Source organism: Centruroides sculpturatus, unplaced genomic scaffold (assembly GCF_000671375.1).
Source record: "Centruroides sculpturatus isolate CEXI.00-Female unplaced genomic scaffold, Cexi_2.0 scaffold594, whole genome shotgun sequence".
Classification (NCBI taxonomy): domain Eukaryota; kingdom Metazoa; phylum Arthropoda; class Arachnida; order Scorpiones; family Buthidae; genus Centruroides; species Centruroides sculpturatus.
The window spans coordinates 431,727-453,085 of NW_019384999.1; the positions used below are offsets into that span (position 1 = coordinate 431,727).

The 21,359-nt window shown below is 30.8% G+C and overlaps 1 protein-coding gene across 1 annotated transcript in view; it reads left to right on the top strand.

Moving 5' to 3' along the window:
* The window catches only part of LOC111633178 (eukaryotic initiation factor 4A-I-like), a 90,393-nt gene that overhangs the window by 50,511 nt on the left and 18,523 nt on the right, over positions 1–21,359 (top strand). Inside the window, exons 5-10 of the mRNA XM_023377700.1 lie at positions 2,793–2,910; positions 3,132–3,297; positions 15,223–15,332; positions 16,416–16,559; positions 17,600–17,737; positions 20,455–20,624. Coding sequence (XP_023233468.1) covers positions 2,793–2,910; positions 3,132–3,297; positions 15,223–15,332; positions 16,416–16,559; positions 17,600–17,737; positions 20,455–20,624 — 846 coding nt within the window. The remainder of the gene's footprint in view (positions 1–2,792; positions 2,911–3,131; positions 3,298–15,222; positions 15,333–16,415; positions 16,560–17,599; positions 17,738–20,454; positions 20,625–21,359) is intronic.

Below are 21,359 nucleotides of genomic sequence, written 5' to 3' on the forward strand. Positions count from 1 at the left end.
CTGTTTTATAAATAACAGAATGGTTTCGAATATAAAGGAAAATTAATACACAAAGTAAAAAAAGATCAATTTTATTCATATTTGATATTTACTTTTTGTTACATTCATTTTAATTTATAAGATACAGTGGAACCCTGGTTAACGAACGTAATCTGTTCCACAAGTTCGTTCGTTAACTGAAGCAATTTTTCCCATAGAAATTAATGTATATACAATTAATCCATTCTAGCCGTCAGTATTTTTGTAATTTTATTTGTAAAATGGGTTTTCTTTGATTCTTTTCAAAAAAACGGGACAAACTTTTGCATCAATCCAATGTAATTTATTATAATATCCACATGTTAAAAGCAAAAAGATTATTGTTAAGTCGGGCCAAAGTTCATGGAGAAGTAAGGAAAAAAACTGTACTGTAGTTGTCAAAACAAACGCAACGCGAAAACGAATGACGTAATGGATCAGGTGGAATGTCTGTGGGGAAGATGAAACTCTGACAGAAGCGGTCATAAACAGTCAATTTAGGTTAAATTTTCGGAAAGGGGAACGATTTGACAGGTATAAAAACATTGCGTACGATTGTTAAAGTTCTAAAATGACAGATAGCAGAAACAATAGGCTAAATTATGAGTGAAAGGCTTATAGGTTTATCAACAATCTCTGATCAGAGTCGACTGACAGGTGTCAAATAATAAATGCCTCAGAACAAACCTTTCTCGTGACCTGATCTGGTTTCGGTTTTCACCTGGAGACAAAGAAGAAAACAATCGGGAAGCAAGGAATGGGACGCAGGACTAATCGTAATATGAGATTCAAGGAAGAAATACTATAAAAACCCCGAATCTCAAGGTCAAAATGCAGTTTTCCTAAAAATTCTATGGCGATTAATCTGTGTTGTCTTCATCTGCATTAAGCCTGAAATCGTGCCTGTTAAAATTTGTGCTGTGTCTCACCGACTGCTCCAGTCGTTGCAGCTCTGTCACCTACCATCGCTTCTGTGACCAAGCGTACCCATCTTGTCCGCTCTGGGGCTACAACTGATCAGCTTGCACTATCGTAGACCAGTGATACGCCACTCCTCAGTGCTGGGAGAAAATACTGTAGATAAGCCATTTCCAACCACCTCAAATATGTAAGCATCTTTCTGTTCTAATAAACGATTTTCACTGTAAAATACTTGTCATCTTTGTCTCCTCTGCCACCACAAACATAAGAATGGACCCTAGACCATCACCGACACACGATTAACTGATTTTCCCTAAAAGTTAACAAGCTTACAAATTTGACACAAAAAGCCGTTAAGTTCGTTATCCGAGACAAAATTTTTGCAAAATAAAAGTTTGTTAACCGATTTGGTTGTTAACTGGGGTTTCACTGTATTCTATTTTGTCCCTTCTACTTATATACAAAATTTAAATGTTAATTGTAATTGTTTTTTACTTGTTAATTGCATTTCCACTATGCTGACCATTAACTTGAAAATTTTTCAGCTAAAAATTTTGCAGTAGATCTCATCGTATAATTTCACTCTCCAAATACAGTAGACTATGGGTAGCTAGAAGTGAAATGCTGATTTGGTATACAGCACCCTATGGCAAAACATATAATAAGACCATGTCGTTTCATTAAGATGCAGATCATAATTACTTTCAATATATGATGTGATAATATAATATCTATATGTATATCTCTTTGTAAAAACTTTCTATTTGGAACACTAATCAATTGCTAAAAACTTTAAGCTGTTGTGGTAAACTTGTCTATTGGTAAACTCATTTTATCCAAATTCAACATCAATAAAATAATATAATATATATACCATATGTAACAGTACTAAATGGTAAAACACTATACTCTACCTTTTTATATATTTCACCCTTGTATTGGTGATAAACACATTGGTTATGACCCATCAGCTCTTGGAAAAAGTGTTTGATGTAAGGTTATTTATACTGAATTTTTATTGTTAAATAAGTTTGCCAATTTTTCGTTGGAAATATTTGTGGCAGTCTGCTAGAGTTAGAGTAATTGAATAACATTATTATTTCAAAATATTACAAATGATGTAAAAGGAATATTTATTGCTTTTGAAAAAAAATATCTTAATTATTATACTATAAATTTACTTGTACTGTAATTTCTTCAGATTTATTGATTTATGTTTTTGAATTATCTGCTTCTAAAAGTATACTGTATATATACAATATATAAAATAGAATGTCTGTCTGATAAATGCCTTGACCAGTCTGCACTAAACTTCTTGTAGTTATTCTGTAGGAGCCTGTAGAAAATATAGGCTACTATAATACCTCATAATCACCCTCCCTGTTATATCTCCTTGATGCTTTGGATATTTTAGCTTCCCATTGTTATGTTTGTCACAAACTTTTTTAGTATGGTTTCCATTTTAATGTTTGTCCTATTACATTTTGCCCAGGCATTGTTGGGCATATCTAAAAGTATTTTATGAAAACAATTGTGTGAAGAAATAATAAATTTTTAGTTCATAAAAAAACAAGTTTACAGAAAATGAGATACTGCTGCTAATTAATTCAAGAATAAAAATATAGTTGAAATATGTTTGAGAGGATGAATTCAACTGATTACTGACATTTTTCTGTTAATATTAATTATTATTTGAACTGTTAAAATTTGTTTCAAAATATCAGTGAATTTAAATGTTGGAAAATTTTATTATATTTTTTACTATAATTATTAAAATGTAATTTTTAGAAATATAGTTAAATTAAAATTCATTGTAAATACTATAATCTCTAGGTTTAAATGTAATTGCTCAGTCAGTCTGGAACTGGAAAGACAGCTACTTTCTCTGTAGCTATTTTACAACAAATAGACACTAGCCTAAGAGAATGCCAAGCTTTAATATTAGTTACAACAAGAGAATTGGCTCAACAGGTATTAATAAATTTTATTTCTCACATCTTCCTCAAAAGCACCATGCTCTCAATAAAGGACAGTTATGGTTGTCGCATAGGAAGAATAAAAAAATATATCTTTTTGTGGGTGAGAAGGGTCATTTTATGTAGTTGACTTTTTCTCAATCAAAGATACGACAATGTTCTCATAACATTAAAATTGTAATATATATATATCTTTTTTCCCCCTCTTTTTTTAAGATTCAAAAAGTGGTAATTGCTTTAGGAGACTATATGAATGACCAATGTCATGCTTGTATTGGTGGAACTAATGTGCAAGAAGATCTTTGTAAATTGGAAATGGGTGTGCATGTTGTTGTTGGCACTCCAGGCAGAGTATTTGATATGATAAATAGAAAAGCTCTTAGTAAGTAGTCTCTATGTAGTAATGGTTTATTGCAATAATAAATTTGTTCTCTTTAATCTAAAAACACTACACTCTGTTGATTATTTGGAAACCCTCTAGTGCAGGATTGTTTAGATATTGTTTACATTGATCTTTGTTCAATCCAGCTTTTAAATTAATTTTTTACACACGTTTTGCATACATTTTCCATGAAGCTATAGTTCATTAATTTAAAAAACTTTTTGTCAAATTGACTTGCTATGTTTTCGTTTTTCACTATTAAAAAATATATATGGTTTTAAGTAAGGTGCTTGTTTAAAAGAAAGTATTCTATAGACTTTTTAAAAAATTAAACCTTTCTTTAGATTTGTTTTTCAAAACTGCAATGCAGCGTAATCATCAACACTTGGCATAATTCATTCGTTTATTTCAGTTCCTTTAGATAATAATTTAAGTTTAAATTGTATCGACAAATTAATACAACGTAATTTATCTTAGTTGGAACTAATTTTTTAATATTATTGTTAAAATATAGATTTAAAGGAGATAAAAGTTATTTCTGATATTCAGATAAATCTTCGTATTCTATTTTTTAGTGATTTACTGCGAGGGGAAAACCGTTATGTCAATGGTGAAGCAAAANTTACTAATGTTAAATTCTATTCCGCTTCGATTTCCAAATTGCTTCAAATACGAAAGAATCGACGATTTTTTGTGTCTTTTGCCAGCTAAATTGTCAAAGCCATTCTTATTCCACACACTAATTTCACTCTGTAAATGCATTTTTATACATTTATAGAGCCATTTTATCGTGAAAATCTCAAACCAATTTTTTTATTGAAGCGTTTATATTTAACTTAGGCATTGGCCGTTCTCTTTTAATAATGTTTTCTTTTTCATTATATGATCTCGAGCCAAAACTTTTTTAAAATAAATTTTCAATATTGCAATTACATTCCGAATCGCTAGCCACGATATAAGGGCTAAAATTAAAAATAAAATTATAAAAACTTACTTGGTGAAATAAAATGTGTGGTGGATATACATACCTGATAGAAAACCTTCTTCAATTGTATGAATATACGTTTAAAAAAAAATTATAATTAAATATAGCTTTGTAATGAAACGTACATGAAAATAACATAAAATATTCTTTACTCTTTAAATCTTAACTATTTAGTCAAATAGCTCCCTACAAGTGGAATCAGAGATGGTCCTGCTGTGTGTACTGTACATGCACGCGGGCTGCCAAATCCCGATGGTATCAGCACCCTCGGGATTTGGCAATGTCAAATGCTTCTTTTGTTGCATCACTAATATACCTCAAAAGACGCGACAGGGTTCTTGTAAATTTTAAACGTTTCTCACCATAGCTGTAAAAGTCTAAATATGTTAAACTTAATAGATTGTCCGTCTTTTGTTTTCTAACTAATTCGTTTTAGGACCAGGTGTTGTCCACGAAAATTTCCAAAATTTATAAATTTTCGATCACTCTTGTCGAACTGGAAAAGTGACTGTCTTTATTACATCTAATATTTCGAAGAAATCAGTCCCACTGTACTCGGCTAGATATTGGGCCTGTTAAGCTTTTGTTTAAGTAAAATTCCGGCTTTTTCATCAGGGTATTGTTTACGTCCCCAATTCCCTAATCACTTAATTATTTAACTACTACTTAAGTAGAAATAAGTCGAAACCAGTTACTTTGTACTCGAATACTTGTAGTCTCGGGAAAAAAATGGAAAGACAAATTTTTATGACAAACGGATACATAAATCGTAAATTTAAGGAAAATAAATTCTAGAGCTTTTTCTGTACCTGGTGCATCTCTCTTATTCGTTAAATTTAATTGTAAATGGCGCTGTCGAAGTAACGGTTAACTTTTTAACATTATACAAGAATTGTACATGTTTTTTTCTACATCCCCTTAAAGATGGGATGTACGAAATCCATGAGTAATATAAAATCGGAAAGCGGAATAAATATATCAAATATTTTAATGGATTTTTTTAACTCCTGCCAACTATACAGAACTATCATAAAAACATACCAGTAAATTCTTATCGGTTGGGTTAAGTTATAAATATACTCGTTATTCACGTAATCGAAATATCTAGTGGGCAGGCGGCTAACAGCCCNCAACTATACAGAACTATCATAAAAACATACCAGTAAATTCTTATCGGTTGGGTTAAGTTATAAATATACTCGTTATTCACGTAATCGAAATATCTAGTGGGCAGGCAGCTAACAGCCGAGAACCGGTCCTTGATAGAATTGGAATCGTTATATGTGCGCAGTTTCCACCCAAGGTCGTAGGCTTACACCGGCTAAACTGGGCGAGGTTGGTGCTCTGTAAAGCGCATGCGCAAATCTGGCTTTTTGGAATTTGAAAATTTCAGAGATTCCACTTCGCCACTAATATTCGAATATACAAAAGCAATTTTTTTTTCACGTGTAGTATAGAAATTTGTAATAAGATACATAATGCGGTTATAATAGAATATTGTGCGATTATTTTCATATAATTAAAATTAATATGTATTTATTTTTTAGAAAATACGAGGGAAGCGGCGCTTCCACCGCTTCTAATGACGGCACGCCACTGATTTCCCGGGACATTCTCATAGAAGTCTCGGGAGGAGAAGGGTTTAAAGTAGAGCGAATACTAGCTGACCGTATATTTAAATATTTTTAAAAAATTACGTTTTTTATCGCAATTTCCCACCCAACTTAAATTAAACATATATATAATAAAATCTATTTATTTAAAAAATTAAACTATTGGAGGTTGTTTTTGATATCAGAAACTAGCTTTAAATAACTTTACCAAAGTAAAATCCATGCACTAGAACTTTAGAAGGATGAATAAAATTTGATTAAAAAAATTTCATAAAAAACAATTAAGTGTTAATCATGCATCATTAAAGGTACATTAAAATCGCGATAAAAGTTTTGAAAAAATTTGGAGACTTAAAAAACATCCGAAAAAAATTTTCAAAGGGGTTGAAACAACAGTTTTCTGTAACGCTATGTAACCTGCCAGAGTTAACTTGGGATAAGGACTTAATGTTAAGGCACACTACTGAAATTTCACACTTATTTAGTAATTGATCTAAAGCAATGAAATAGTCATATGTTGTTGAGCTTAATGTGGTTTAACAATTTTTATATTGAATTAAAGATTAGGTAATTATAAAACAATTTAATAATTTTTTGTTTTGCTCCAAGGAAATCAATTTCTAAAAAATGATAAATATCTAATATTCTAGTTATTAAATTAATTTTTAATGTTATAGGAAAAGGGTAAAATAAATGTTTTTGGTGTATGGAATAAATATATTTAATACTGCTTAAATTACTTTTAATACCAAATATTTCAGACTCTGTATACATAATCGTCTTTTTAATATATTAATAAATTTATAAGTATTACATAAAATAGTACATGGCCCATTTCCATACATATTAGTGCTGATATGTGCCAAATTTCACAAATCTACATCCAGCAATTCTTAAATTATAGAGTTCCCAAAATTTAAATCAACAAAAATCACAATTTGAGAAAAACCAAGTTTAAAGTTTTGAAACAATTATGCATATAAAATTGTTAATTCTGTTTTAGAAAGCTCCTGCTTCATATCACTACTTTCGAAGAAAACTGGCACATCTCAAAATTACTAGTTTTGAGAAAATCCCATGCAAAGATTTAACCAATGTTTAATTGAATATCACTTATCTCCCATATAATTGCTCCCTAGTGGTTAAATATGTAAGTTACTTTTGAGACACTCTTCCACATAAAAATTTACTACATTTTTGTTTTGATTATGACATAATTGAAAAATCACACTTTTTTGAGTTATGCCGGTTTTCTTCCAAAGTAACGATATGTTATGCCCTCTGTAGCTTGATTTTTATCATTTGTTTTCAATCTTTTCTATCTTTTTTTGCCTTCTCACTTGAGAATCTAGTAGCATCAGATAATTTCCTTTTCACTGTAAAAGTTGCAGCTTCCAGGTGATAATTTCCAATAGGAATACTTAATTTAGTAAGTGTGTTTTATAAATGCAGTAGGACTCCTAATCAACTGTATAGCAGCCAAGGAAGCTGCTGTAGAAATTGTTTTTAATGATGCAAAATTAATTTTAGGACATTTTTGCCAAATAAGTGAATGAAGACTTTCATTGTTGTTTTGGATCTTATTTCTAGTACATGTTTGGAAACATTAGAGATAAAATAATTTATGCTTGGCAAAGAATTCAGTTGTGTTGTTATAATTAGTTGTAGTTGCTGAGGAGGAGGTGAATAGAAATCAAAACTGTTTTCACTCGTCTTATTTAGTTTTATAATTGTCTAAAACACTTATAAATTTATAAATACAATAGAAGTTTACACTTTACGACAGAATAAATTTCACTGTAAATTTTCAGTGACCTTCTCCTACATTTTGATCATCACTTGATTAGTAGACTCCTAAGAGTAAAATAAAATTTCTGTAGAAGTTACCAAAACTGATTCTTTTGAATATGATAAAAGCAATTGGCTTAGTTTAATCAATTATTTACAATTGTGCTAAATAATTAATTTCTGCAAATAGTTTGCAGGCTGCAGCATCGTAGGTCATAACTTGGCTGGCATTTAACATTACAGTAGAGCGTCGTTTATCCGAAGGTCGGATATCCAAAACGTCGGTTATCCGAAGGAATTCCAGTCGACAAATTTAAATTTTCGCCAGTGCTGTGGCGCTGTAATCTTTGGCTGTGTCTTCAGCTACTAAAATATTTTACGTTTTTGATACTAAATTAACTTCTGAAGTTAATTTTTTATTGTTTTTATATTTTTCAATATGTTTATTTTGTTTGTACAAAATAAAAAAATAATTTTTAACAATACAATAGTCTTCGTTAGGCTTAACATCGACAAAAATTCAACGCGAAGCGACACGCAACGGAGAAAAATGTCAAGATGTGATAAATTAATATATTTTTTCATACATAATTGGTTATCCGAAAAATAAGTTATCCGAACAACCCCAGTCCCTAATTGATTTGGATAAACGACACTCTACTGTACTAAACAGTCAACACACCAAATTGTAGTGTCAGTTTAACTCTATACAACATGTACCACAGACAATTATGAAAAATGAAGGTAACCTTTAATTGGGCATTTCCTTCCCCCTTCAAAACTGAGACAATTCATCACCTAATATCAAATTGACCTGAATATTAAAATAAAAAATGTTTTATGAATAAATAAATATATATTATATATAATAAGTAAATTGACTATATGATATAAATTTCTGTTATTGTTTACAGAAATTGTAGTATATATCAAATTTTAAACAATTTTTAATGACAGTATTTGATAAAATTTTTAAATTAGTAGATAATTTGAGCCTAAATTTTCAATCCATATATATAAAATGTTTTATTTAAATATTCATTGTTTATTTCAAATGATGATAACCATTCAGTGAAGAAATCTTTTACTTAAAATTACTATTTTTTAAATATTTTTTTCTGAAATATTATATTTTCACATTCTTAAAATTGATAATCTGTCATAGTTCCAGATTATTGACTTAGGTTAGATTTTAAAAAAGTATATACAACCGTCTCTCATAGTCCTATTACCCATCGTTCCTGTCAAATTGACCCAACAGCGATAAACTCCTAACCATATCATTATTAAGATAATCTAACTACTCCCTATACAATTTTCTATATAAAATATTCTGGACAAGAATATAATTAATAAATTCCTATTCTCTTATTGTATACTGAATAAAATATATATAATAATAATAATAATAAACACATACTCAAAGATACAACACTCACAAATGACACATGCAGAAAATGTCACATCATGCCAGAAACTATAAAGCACATCACTTCTGGCTGCAAGCTTTTGGCACAGACAGATTATTTACACAGACATAATCAAGTAACAAATATAATACAACAAGAGCTTGCAAAGAAACACGAATTGGTAGACATTCATGAACCATACTATAAATACATTCCACAGACAGCATTGGAAAACAACACGCACAAAATGTACTACGACAGAGCCATAATCACAGATAAAACAATTTACCACAACAGACCAGACATCACACTCATTGACAAACACAATAAAATCACATACATTATAGACATAGCCATTCCAAACACTCACAATGTACAAAACACATGCACTGAAAAAATTAGCAAGTACACAGAACTCGCCCAGGAAATAAGGCATCTGTGGAGGATGGATAGGATGCTTATTGTACAGTACCTGTCGTTCTCTCCTGTACAGGTGTCATACCACACACACTACACAAAAGCTTGGAAACATTACAATTGAATAGAAATACATATATCACACTACAGAAGGCCACTATATTGAATACATGCCACATTGTTAGGAAATTCCTGAATACACACACACACACACACACATTTAATTTTAGTTTCGTTCTGGTTGCTATGCCTTGACTTTGGTCCGGCATAGTACACAGCCACCGGTGTGAACTGAGTATAACTCACAAAACCCAACATAATAATAAAATGAATTGTTATCTTATATAAATCTGTCAGACATTCCCACTGCCGCAGAACAAGCAGTACACTGGGCCACCATATATGATCAAATGCCCCAATTACGTCAAAAAATATCCCTAAGACGCGTTTATTATTCGAATCTTTAACCCAGTTTTTAAATAAGTATATTGCATCCGTAGTTGACACTCCACGTCTAAAGCCAAATTGCCATTTATCTATCTTCGGTCCAAAGAGTATATTCATCCGCATTTTCAATAGTCATTCAATTTTTTAAATATTTTTTCTGAAATATTGTATTCTCACATTCTTAAAATTGATAATCTGTCATAGTTCCAGATTATTGGATTAAGTTAGATTTTAAAAAAGAGTATACAGTCGACCCTCCCCTATAACACTGTTGATTATTCCATTTTATATGAATTCCATGTTGTACGAGTCACTTAGATTTTACAAATACGTGAGCCGTTCACAGCCCGGCACATGTATTTATAAAATCTAAGTGACTTGTACAATATGGAATTCATATAAAATGGAATAATCAACAGTGTTATAGGGGTCAACTGTATCTATATATATATAACCCATTCAATGGGTATCCATCTGTTTGTCCCATAACTGTTTGATAACGGACACTAGAGGTGCCCCTATCGTGTGTCATATTTCAAACATTCAAATTAACAATTTTAATTCTTATTTAAATTAACAATATGAATTATTATTATTCATTTGGCCAATAAATTGTTATTTGTTTAATATAACAATATAAATAATTCAGTATATTTGTAATAGTAATTTATTATTTCAGGGGCTTATTTCTCGCGAAGGGTCACGAGTAGGGGTATGGTTCCTTTGCCTTTATTGTTCGCACAGGGGGCTACAGTTTGGGGGAGTCGCCACCTCTTCACCTATTCTTACCATTGGGACTTTAACAGAGCTGTAGAGCATATTGATAGGAACAAAAAAGTCAAAGGAACCGTGCTCCATGGAAATTTGTAAACAACGGCCACTAGGGGGCGTCCCGGGTTACTAGTTTGTATAGATTGGATTTTACTTGTAAAATTGGAAAACTAACTAATATGGAAAAAGAATGTGTGATTATTTCATATAATATTTAAATCCAAGATATGATTTAAAGCGTTCTAAATCTTGGAATAACTAAAATAAGAATGAAAAACTTACACAACTCGTATCTTAATTTGTGTGTAGAATTATAAATGTAAGTTTGCTTTCTACATTTTAATTATATTTAAATTTTGTATTGTTTTTAAAATTTTTCTTTATTATGACAAATGCATAAAAACAAGGAATTAAGTCTTTTGTTGATAAAGAAATAATATTTGTTTTATATACGAGGGTCATTCTAAAAGAAAAGAACGTTTTGATCTGACAAGCCATGCAGTTCTCCCACCACCCTCCACTGCCATGTCATGGACCTTCCCATGTTTTCGCTCCAGTCTGATGCTAACAGCAAGCCACAACGATCGTTTACTGTTTACAGTGTGAATTTGAAATGTGTGGCAAACTTAAAGATCCCGCCAAGTGTGAGGTTTGTAGTGTAATATGCTTTTTGAATGCGAAAAAAGTCTGCCCTATTGAAATTTACAGACAGATAACCGGAGTTTATGGTGATGTGATGAATGACGTTTCAGTTCGAAACAAACTGCAGGGATTGTTGTCCAAAGGCGTTGTGCTTCAGGATAACGCATGTCTGCATGCTGCTGCATTAATAAAGAACTTGCTTCAGCAGTTTAAGTGGAAAGTTTTTGAACATCCTTCTTATAGCCCAGATTAGGCTCCAAGTGATTACATCTTTTCCCAAAATTGAAGAATTTTTTAGCAGGGAATCACTATGGAAGTGACAACAAACTGAAAAAGGTCGTTAACGACTGGTTCAAGAACTTGGCGGTAACTGAGTGTGCAGAAGACATAGAAAAGCTGATGATACTCTCTGAGAAATGTTTAAATTTGTATGACGACTATGTATAAATATAGCTAAGGTATCATGTGTGTTGTAAAATAAGTTTTGTTTCATTATCTATATATATATAAAAATGAATGTATGTCTGTCTTATGTCCTTCATGCATTACCACGCCATTTATCCGATTGCTGTGAAACTTTGGGAAGTTGTTTAATATACTCCCGCGCAGGTTTCTGGCATAGTACGATTGCCATTAAGCTTTGGGAAACTTTTTAATACACTCCCGCAAAGGTTTCTGGCATTTATCCTACGATAGATGGCGCGTGTTTATACAAGCGTTCGAGCACTGTGTGTTCGATCGTTTTCAAATTGTGAATTTCCCCCTTCAAAAAGTATCTTTATATATGCATTTGTGAACTGTTATTTACGATATTTGTAATAATTTTTGTTTAATCACTTTATTTCAACTTTTTTTTGCTAATTATGTATTCGCTCGAACTTCATTAAAACCTTAACTGTACCCCGAACAACAACCGAAGTTGTAGGAAGAAATTCGCCTATTTTACTGATCTAGGTATCCCCCCCTTTTCCAAATTTTAATATCAACTCAAAATAATTTAAGAAGACAAATTACAATAAAACAGTTTATTATCCAACTATCAGAAATTTCACAACATGCCAAGGAAGAGAGGAAGGAGCAATGAAATAATTAAAATTGTAAAGGATTAAAATATATATATAAAAATGGGGAATATCGCACTTCTGACAATCGCTGCAAGTGTGTGGGCTACATTTGAAGAATCCGTGCTTTTCACATGGACAACTGTATGTGGCCGTCTCACGCGTTGGAAAACCTGATTTATTCGTGTACACACCAGACGGAAAAACAAAAAAATATCGTGTATCCACAAGCACTCCAGTAAATAAATAGAAATGTTTTTCCAATGAAAATGAATAATAATAATAAGTTTCACTAAAAATGATAAAATGTAAATTGAATTTTATCATAACGAGTTTGCTTGAATTTCCTTTCTTCTGAGATTGCAGCAATGCGCGACGGGTAAGCTAGTCTTAAATAAAAATATTTAGAGAAACAAACATTCTTTACTTTTAGAATGACCCTCATATATAGATCAGTCATGTGTTTGAATACTATGAGTTGACAATGAAATTGTAAAGCTAGAGAAATTTCTAACAGTGAAATCATCAGTTTATTAAAAATAATTTAACTCAGATTGGCTGTACTGTTATAAAAATGCAGCATGTTTTCAAAAAGATTTGAAACTTCTCAATAATTTATTTCTGATGATAACAGATTTTGGCAACTTGAAACCTGCCCCATAAATAGGAAAGAAGAATTGTTACATTAATTCATTGTGTGTACCACTTTCCATGTGACAGATGTCATGTCAATAATCCAGTTCTTAAACACATACTAGCATATTCCATGTTGATGATAGTGAATGTCTTAGGCTGTGTCCACACTAGGCGTTTTTAAACGAGCGTTTAGCGCAGCGTGCGCACTGGCTCGGTTTGGAAATGGATGTGGAAGTGATTGCTTGTGTGTGGCTCCTCTATCGTCGCTATAAAAGACGACGGCAGAGGCAAAGAGAATTTTGGGTGCACCCAATATTACGAGATAGACTGACGCATGAAATGTTTGCGACGTTGTATCCAAAACTAAGACAAAATAAATTCAAGTTTTTTAATTCTTTTAAAATGTCTATAAAATCATTTGACGACTTACTCCATATTATAAAAGTAGATATTACCCAAAAGTGCGCGATTGAATATACAGCAAAATGGCGGCGTAAATCTAGAAGTGCCGGGAAAATGTGCGATCGCATGTATGGTAACATGGCAACACATATATCTCAAAGCGCTCGGCTAACGCTCGCAAAACGCGTGTTTTAACAAAAATCTATAAACGTGCGCTTGGCCAAAAGCGCGTGTTTGAGTGTGTACAGCTACATAGAATTCTTGGTTCTTTAAAACGCACGTTGCACGTTGAAAAACGCCTAGTGTGTACAGGCTCTTATTTGATTTTTCAGTTCATTCAAATCACCAGGGTAGTGGTGGTACAAACAAAAGGCTTTTAATGTATCCTCAAATCACAAAGTATGATATCTGGAGAGCCAATGTATGAGAGTATGGTTGTTTTTTGGCATGACCAATTCACATCAAAGAATATTATTCAGATAACTTTGCCTGTTATTCAGATAACTTTGCCTTTCAAAAGGATGGGGCATCACTTTATTCCCATAAAGTGGGAATAAAGTGATGCCCCATCCTTTTGAAAAATGAAGTTTTCAAACTTCTCAACTAAAAGAGGAGGAATCTTCATTAGCCACATCTGCAATATGTCTAGGTGCATCATTTTAGTGACATGTCTCCTGCAAAGAAAAATGGTTCATAAGCTAGAGTTCTGAAATCACACAAACACATTTATCTTAGCAGAATTTCTTGTGTTTGGTGACTGCATGGGAGTTTTCTATAGGCAAATGCAAACATTGTGTTTACAAATCTTACCACTCAAATGAATGATTCCATCATCACTAAAAACCAGGTGGTTATGAAACTCTTCTCCATCATCTCTTGAATAGCACAGAAAAGTTCTTGTCAATAATAGAAAACTAAGTAATATATGAAAAAGAAATGTTCTAATGTTCATGAAAAAGTTCTTGTCAAATTTTCGTGCAATAATTGAAGCAAGGCAACAGACTACAGTTTATATGGCCTTATGGTATGCAAGCAACTTCACATAAATCAAATTATTGTATGGGACATCTGTAGTTTTTGGTTTTTCTTGTGGATTTTCTATATGCTCTGCTGGAAGGAAGTCTAATTTGTTTAACATTATCTTCAGTATGAGGACCATCCAGGGGTTTTTCCTTTGCACAAACTCTGTCCAGAATTTGGAAAGGCAATTTAAAATGAGTTCCCTGATGCAAGCTGCTTTTCAAATTTCACCAGGAGTTACATTGCACAGCTGTTGCAGATTCTGCTTTAGTGAATACAAGAATGCAAAAGGTGGTGGGTTCTATCTTTTGGTGGTTACCACTTCATTCCACAGTAATTTGTTATCCTGTAATAAACTTAATGTTGAATCTTTTTGAAACATGCTGTATATGTTAGAATTTTATCACTGCTAAAACTGATTTTGTCTGGGATTTTATTTTCATTTTTGTTTGAATCGGAACTTACCTGTGCACAATTTTTTATTTATTACAATGACATCTAGTTAACTATTCCACATACATTTCTAACTATTGTTTTTGTTCATTTCCCAAAATATTAAAATTGATTCCTGTATCAAATAACTGATCTATTTAGGAATTTTATGCAATTGACATTTTCTTATAAAAATTTTAATTCAAATGGTTTGTTTCAATTGTTCAACTGCTATAATAAATTTCTTATGTAGTTTTATATTTTGCCATAATTTTAGTTTTAAAAAATGTTTTCATTTATAGGGACAGATCATATACGCATATTTGTATTAGATGAAGCAGATGAAATGCTTTCAAGAGGTTTTAAAGACCAAATCTATGATGTTTTTAGGACACTCTGCTCAAATATACAGGTAAAGTATTTTATGATATACAACAAATAACTATATTTTAAAAATAAATGTTGTTGATTTTATAAATTTTTCAATCACATACATCATTATTGCTAACATAAATTAATTAGAGTTTAGAATTTTATATAAAACTATCTTGTACTTTTAAACTATAAATTGTATTGCATTGAATGCATTGGAAATTTGAGACATGTGAAACTATGCAGTGTATACTGACAGTTATAATTTAAACAACACAGTGGATGATCAGTTAACAAACTGTTTGGACTGCAAACAAATCGGACAACAAACATATGTTCGGATAATGAACACTTGACAGAACAAACACAAAAAGCAATGCTGTATTTAAGATTTTGTAAAACTATATTTTAATGGCATCTATGCATTGTTTGTGGATCGAGACTTTCACAGTTGTATACATAACCTTTTTGCACTAGTTAATTTCTGTTCTCTGAATTTTTTAAGTGCTTTTCTGAAATTTTTTATTTAAAAAAACTGATAATATTATGGAGCCTAAAAAGAGTGGAGTGTCAAGAACTGTGCTCACCATAGAAACCAAGCAAGAGATAATAGCCGAGGTAGAAAATGGGTAGATGACGTCTTATGTTGCTGGGCAGCATGTATGGCTTTAACAGGTCTACAGTAGATACAATCTTAATTATGAAAGATATAATCAAAAAGACTCAAGCAGTTAAAGGAGTAACAAAAATCACATCTGAGAAACAAAGATGAGCCATCCATGAAAAATTGGAGAAATTGCTTTTAGTTTGTTATTACATATATATAATTTTTTACTGTGTTTATTTACAATTTTTTTATTTATTTTTTGGGGGTCTCCAGAATGAATTAATCAAATTCCCACAAAAATCTACAGTAAATTGATAATCAGTTAATGAACAGTTCAGATAGCGAACATGGTTTTGGAACGGATTATGTTTGTTAAATGATCACCCAATGTATACATCAAATTTCACTTATATTAATTATATAGCAGGATCTTCTTTATTCCAGTATTGCACTGAATGATCTGAAATCTTTAAGATTAATCAAAATTTCTATATAAATGTTTTTGATTTTTAATAGGTGATTTTACTATCGGCTACCATGCCGGTGGATGTACTTGAAGTTACTAAACGCTTCATGCGTGAACCTGTCCGTATTCTTGTGAAAAAAGAAGAATTAACACTGGAAGGTATCAAACAGTTTTATGTTGGAGTTGAAAGAGAAGTAAGTATTTTTAGAATTTATTTTTTACTATATTCTTTTTATGCACTTAAAGTATAAACTTCGTATATGTTTCTGTATTTAATAATTTATTAATATGAATATTTGGAAATATGTATATGTGTGGTTTTCCCCCTTAAGAATAATCACTTTTATTAACTACTAAATTATGGATTTAACATAGCTATGTTAAAGTTTTTTCATAACTAGAAAATGGGTTCATGAATTAACCAGTTCCAATTAATTGCTGCTATAATTATCATCAATTTTTGAGCAAAGATTTGAATGGGGATTTCCTTTTAGTAATAAAAATTGGTGAAATAGAAAAACAAGTCATTAGATATAATTTTCTTAAAATATAACTGTTCTGAAATTGAAAAAATTCTCAAATTACTGCTGCTACAACTGTTTGCATTTGCAATGTTTGCTATATATAAAATCATTTTTTGAATAAAAGTAATCATTTGACTTATGAAAATGAGCATGCACAAAATAATCTTTTGCTGTCCTTCATAGGCTTGAAGTAACATTTTCTGGCAGCAATTCACTCACATAATAGTAGGCAGTATGTCAATGACCACCCTCTCTCTTGGGCTTTGTGTTGGCCTTTTATTCGTAAGACACACACCTTCAATAAGCGATACAAGAATATAAGTTTTTGATGATCACAGTGTATTCTCTGAATAGTATTAGTATATGTCCCTAGAAAATATTTTCTAGAGAATGAATATCAGATAATTAGAATTTTTCAAAAATTATAATAATTAATCAAATATAAATTAATTAAATATATCAAATACATTAATCAATTATAGTTATACTTGTATAAAATATAATTAGTACTGTTTTTAATTGAATTTTAGTTTAAGATAGTGAACATACTATTCTTTAGAGAAATTTGATATTCTAAATAGACATTTTGTGAATTGTTTAATCATGTAACAAAATCAAATCTAAGATTTTCTTAATTTATTAAATAAGAATTTTTTAAAATTAATACCTAATTTATAGAGAGGATATTGAGTTTACTGTTCATACTTTAGGATTGGAAATTGGATACTCTGTGTGATCTGTATGAAACATTAACTATAACGCAAGCTGTCATATTCTGTAACACACGGCGGAAAGTTGATTGGTTAACAGAGAAAATGCATCAACGTGATTTTACAGTATCTGCAATGGTAATTAATGATTTATAAAAAATTTTTTTAAATGTACTTGAGATTAAATTGATTATTATATTTATTTATAAAAACTATTGATATATGATTATTTTTTCCATTGAATTCTCAAACAGTTTAAAACTTTACATCTGTAGAATTTGAATTGTTTAGTAGAACAAATTACTTAGTAGTGTTTGAAATTTCAAGGGATGAATGAGATTGATATTTTAAAAATTAATTTCTAGTTAACAGATTATCTTAATTTATGCTTGTGATTATTAATTTTTTTGTTGGGAATATTCGGTTTTTTCCTTTATGTGGGTTTTATGTAGTATATACTGAATAATCAAATGAAAAAATTTTGAGGAGTTTGAGGATATCAGAGTCAACTTCACAAAGCTCTGTTGTGGTGCAAGAGTGGACAGATACATCATGAGTCAGATATGGCTGAGTTGTATCTATCTCATATTGCTAAACTCTGCTGCTGCTTGTGAGTTCTGTTTTCATTTGATTACCATGCATTATGTATAATTTAAAATTGCAATTTGCATCTTTTCTGAATTATAAAAAAAAATACATGGATATGAAATGGTCATAAACTGAAGGAAATATATTATCTGTAAGTTATTGCTAACCAGATCAATTTTCATACCATTTTTTATGCATAAATTAATCTATATGATTATAAGGAAGAAAAATTCAATAAAGCACTTTCATTCCAAGTAAGAAAGGATTGTTCATTTCAAAAATCCTGTCTCTAATTTTTTTTATTTAAACATTATTAATTATTTTAAATACTGTGTAAATGAATTATTTTGATATTAAATGCATGCAATGAGATTTTTTAAAGATAATTGCATTGATAAACATAGTTTACTGTCATAATTGAAATCACATCTGTTTTCTAATTAATTTCATTTAAAATATTGTTTTCTGTTAGAATATGATAGAATGCTAGATGATCTATTAGTGAGATTCCTTTCTTTTCTCAATTTGAAGGAAGTGAAAATTTTGTTTTAGATGTAATAAAATTAATTAATATAAAAAGAGCATAGGATTTAAAACAATTGTCTGTATAGAATTGTTACTGTGAATGTTTATCAATAGTATCAAGAAATAACTTATATACTAAACACAATTTATATTTCTTAAAGAACAAAAAGTTTAGCTTCTAATAATTTTATTCAAAATATTTGATATTGCAAATCCTTTAGTTAATATTTAGGTTTCTTTTTCTAGAAGTTTCAAATTTTTGATATTTATAGAAGATATTATTGAATATAAAACTTATTTTGAATCTTGTATTTAATATTACTTGTACCTATATACAGTGGTGATCAGTTAATGAACAGTTCGGATAATGAACACTTTTATGAAAGATTTTTATGATTGGACAATGAACACTTTACTGAACAAACATAAAAAGAAGTGACGGAAAATAAATACCGATTGATTTTCCCTTGTCTTTGTGTAACAATTTGAAACCTTTTGGAGCACAGGAGACGTCAACATAGACGCTCAACTCGATACCGATTAGATGGTATTCCTCCAAATTTTGAAATTTTCTCATGTAATTCCAGATTTTTGTTTACCTTTTTGACAAATAATTTTTTATAGTCTTCGTGAGACTGTCAGACAGGCACTTGTTAAGTTTTGCATCTGGGTTTATTTACGAAAGGTGAAAGTTTAACTGTCCCATTGGATATTTGTTAACATTTTAATACCAAATTTCAAATTTTATCTGGGCCTTGCATTTAAATAATTTTTTGTGGGCTAGTTGATTTCTGTTCTCTGAATTTTTGTAAGTGCTTTTCTGAACTTTTTATTTAAAAAAGAAACTGATAATATTATGGAGCCTAAAAAGAGGGGTATCAAGAACTGTGCTCACCGTAGAAACCAAATAAGAGATAATAGCCAAGGTAGAAAGTGGGCGCAAGATGTCTGATGTTGCTAGGAAGTATGGCTTGAACAGGTCTACAGTAGGCACAATCTTAGCTATTCAAGATATATCAAGAAGTCTCAAGCTGCTAATGGAATGATGAAAATCACATCTGAGAAATAAAGAGCATTTTAGAGCTCATAATGGAACATGAAACTGATTTGATGACAGAACTCTGAAATGAAGAATACCAAGAAACTCAGCGAGATGTGTTTTCTTTTGAAAAAGAGGAAGATAAAAGAGGATTAATGTAGACATCAACTACTAAAGATCATTTGAAGAAGTGGGAGGATGTCAATGATCATTCAAGTGGCGTCCAAACCAGAATAAGGTTGGGTTGGGATCTCTACAATTACAATACTATTAATTACTTCTGAAAAATTCTGAAGAAAAGAGAGAAGCAATAGACATTGGACAGATTCACAAATGGAAAAAACATGATTAATACATATATATGCAGTCTTGCATTTTTATTTTTACTATTACATATAAATAAACGTAGTAAAAAAGTATATATATTTTATTTTTTGGAGTCTCCAGAACAAATTAATCAAATTCCCATAAAAACCTATGGTAAATCGATAATCTGTTAATGAAGAATTCGGATAACGAACAAAGTCTTGGAACAGATTATGTTCATTAACCGATCACCCAATACTATGTTAATTTTTGTTATGAATTGTGTGTGTGTGTGTTTATATATTTGTGTGTAAACAAAAGTGTGCAGTATTTTTTAGAATGTATACATTTGGGAATATCATTTGTTATGTAATTTTGCTATTAATTTCTTTTATAGCATGGTGATATGGATCAGAAAGAAAGAGATGTCATCATGAGAGAGTTTCGTTCTGGTTCAAGTCGAGTATTAATTACTACCGATTTACTTGCAAGAGGAATAGATGTTCAACAAGTTTCTTTAGTTATTAATTATGATTTGCCTACAAATAGAGAAAATTATATTCATAGGTAAAATTTTGGTTATTGTATTTGAAAATTTTGTAAATGTTCTATTGGAAAGCAAGTACAGTGGAACCTCGGTATACGACCTAAATCCGTTCCTGGTGTTTTGACTTATACCGAATAGGGCGTATACCAAACCAACCTTTTCCATAAGCAGTAATGTAAAAATGATTAATCCGTTTTCATGTAAAAAAAATGGCTGGCTTTAAACACTTTGCTTTCCTCGCTAGTTTCTGCTTGATTTTTCATGAGATCAGCATGTATCCTTTTAACTTTCTTGCAAATAATGTCTTCCGATACGCTGTCGCCGACAAACTGTTTTTCAGGTATCCAAAGCAAAAGCAATTTCTCGATATGATCTAATGTCTTCGATCTCTGTTTAGAAATTGATTTAACCCCTTTCGCAACATTAGCAAATTTAATAATGTCTTTATTTTTCACGATTGTCGATATCATTGTTCTCGGAATANTGGGTGCACCCAATATTACGAGATAGACTGACGCATGAAATGTTTGCGACGTTGTATCCAAAACTAAGACAGAATAAATTCAAGTTTTTTAATTCTTTTAAAATGTCTATAAAATCATTTGACGACTTACTCCATATTATAAAAGTAGATATTACCCAAAAGTGCGCGATTGAATATACAGCAAAATGGCGGCGTAAATCTAGAAGTGCCGGGAAAATGTGCGATCGCATGTATGGTAACATGGCAACACATATATCTCAAAGCGCTCGGC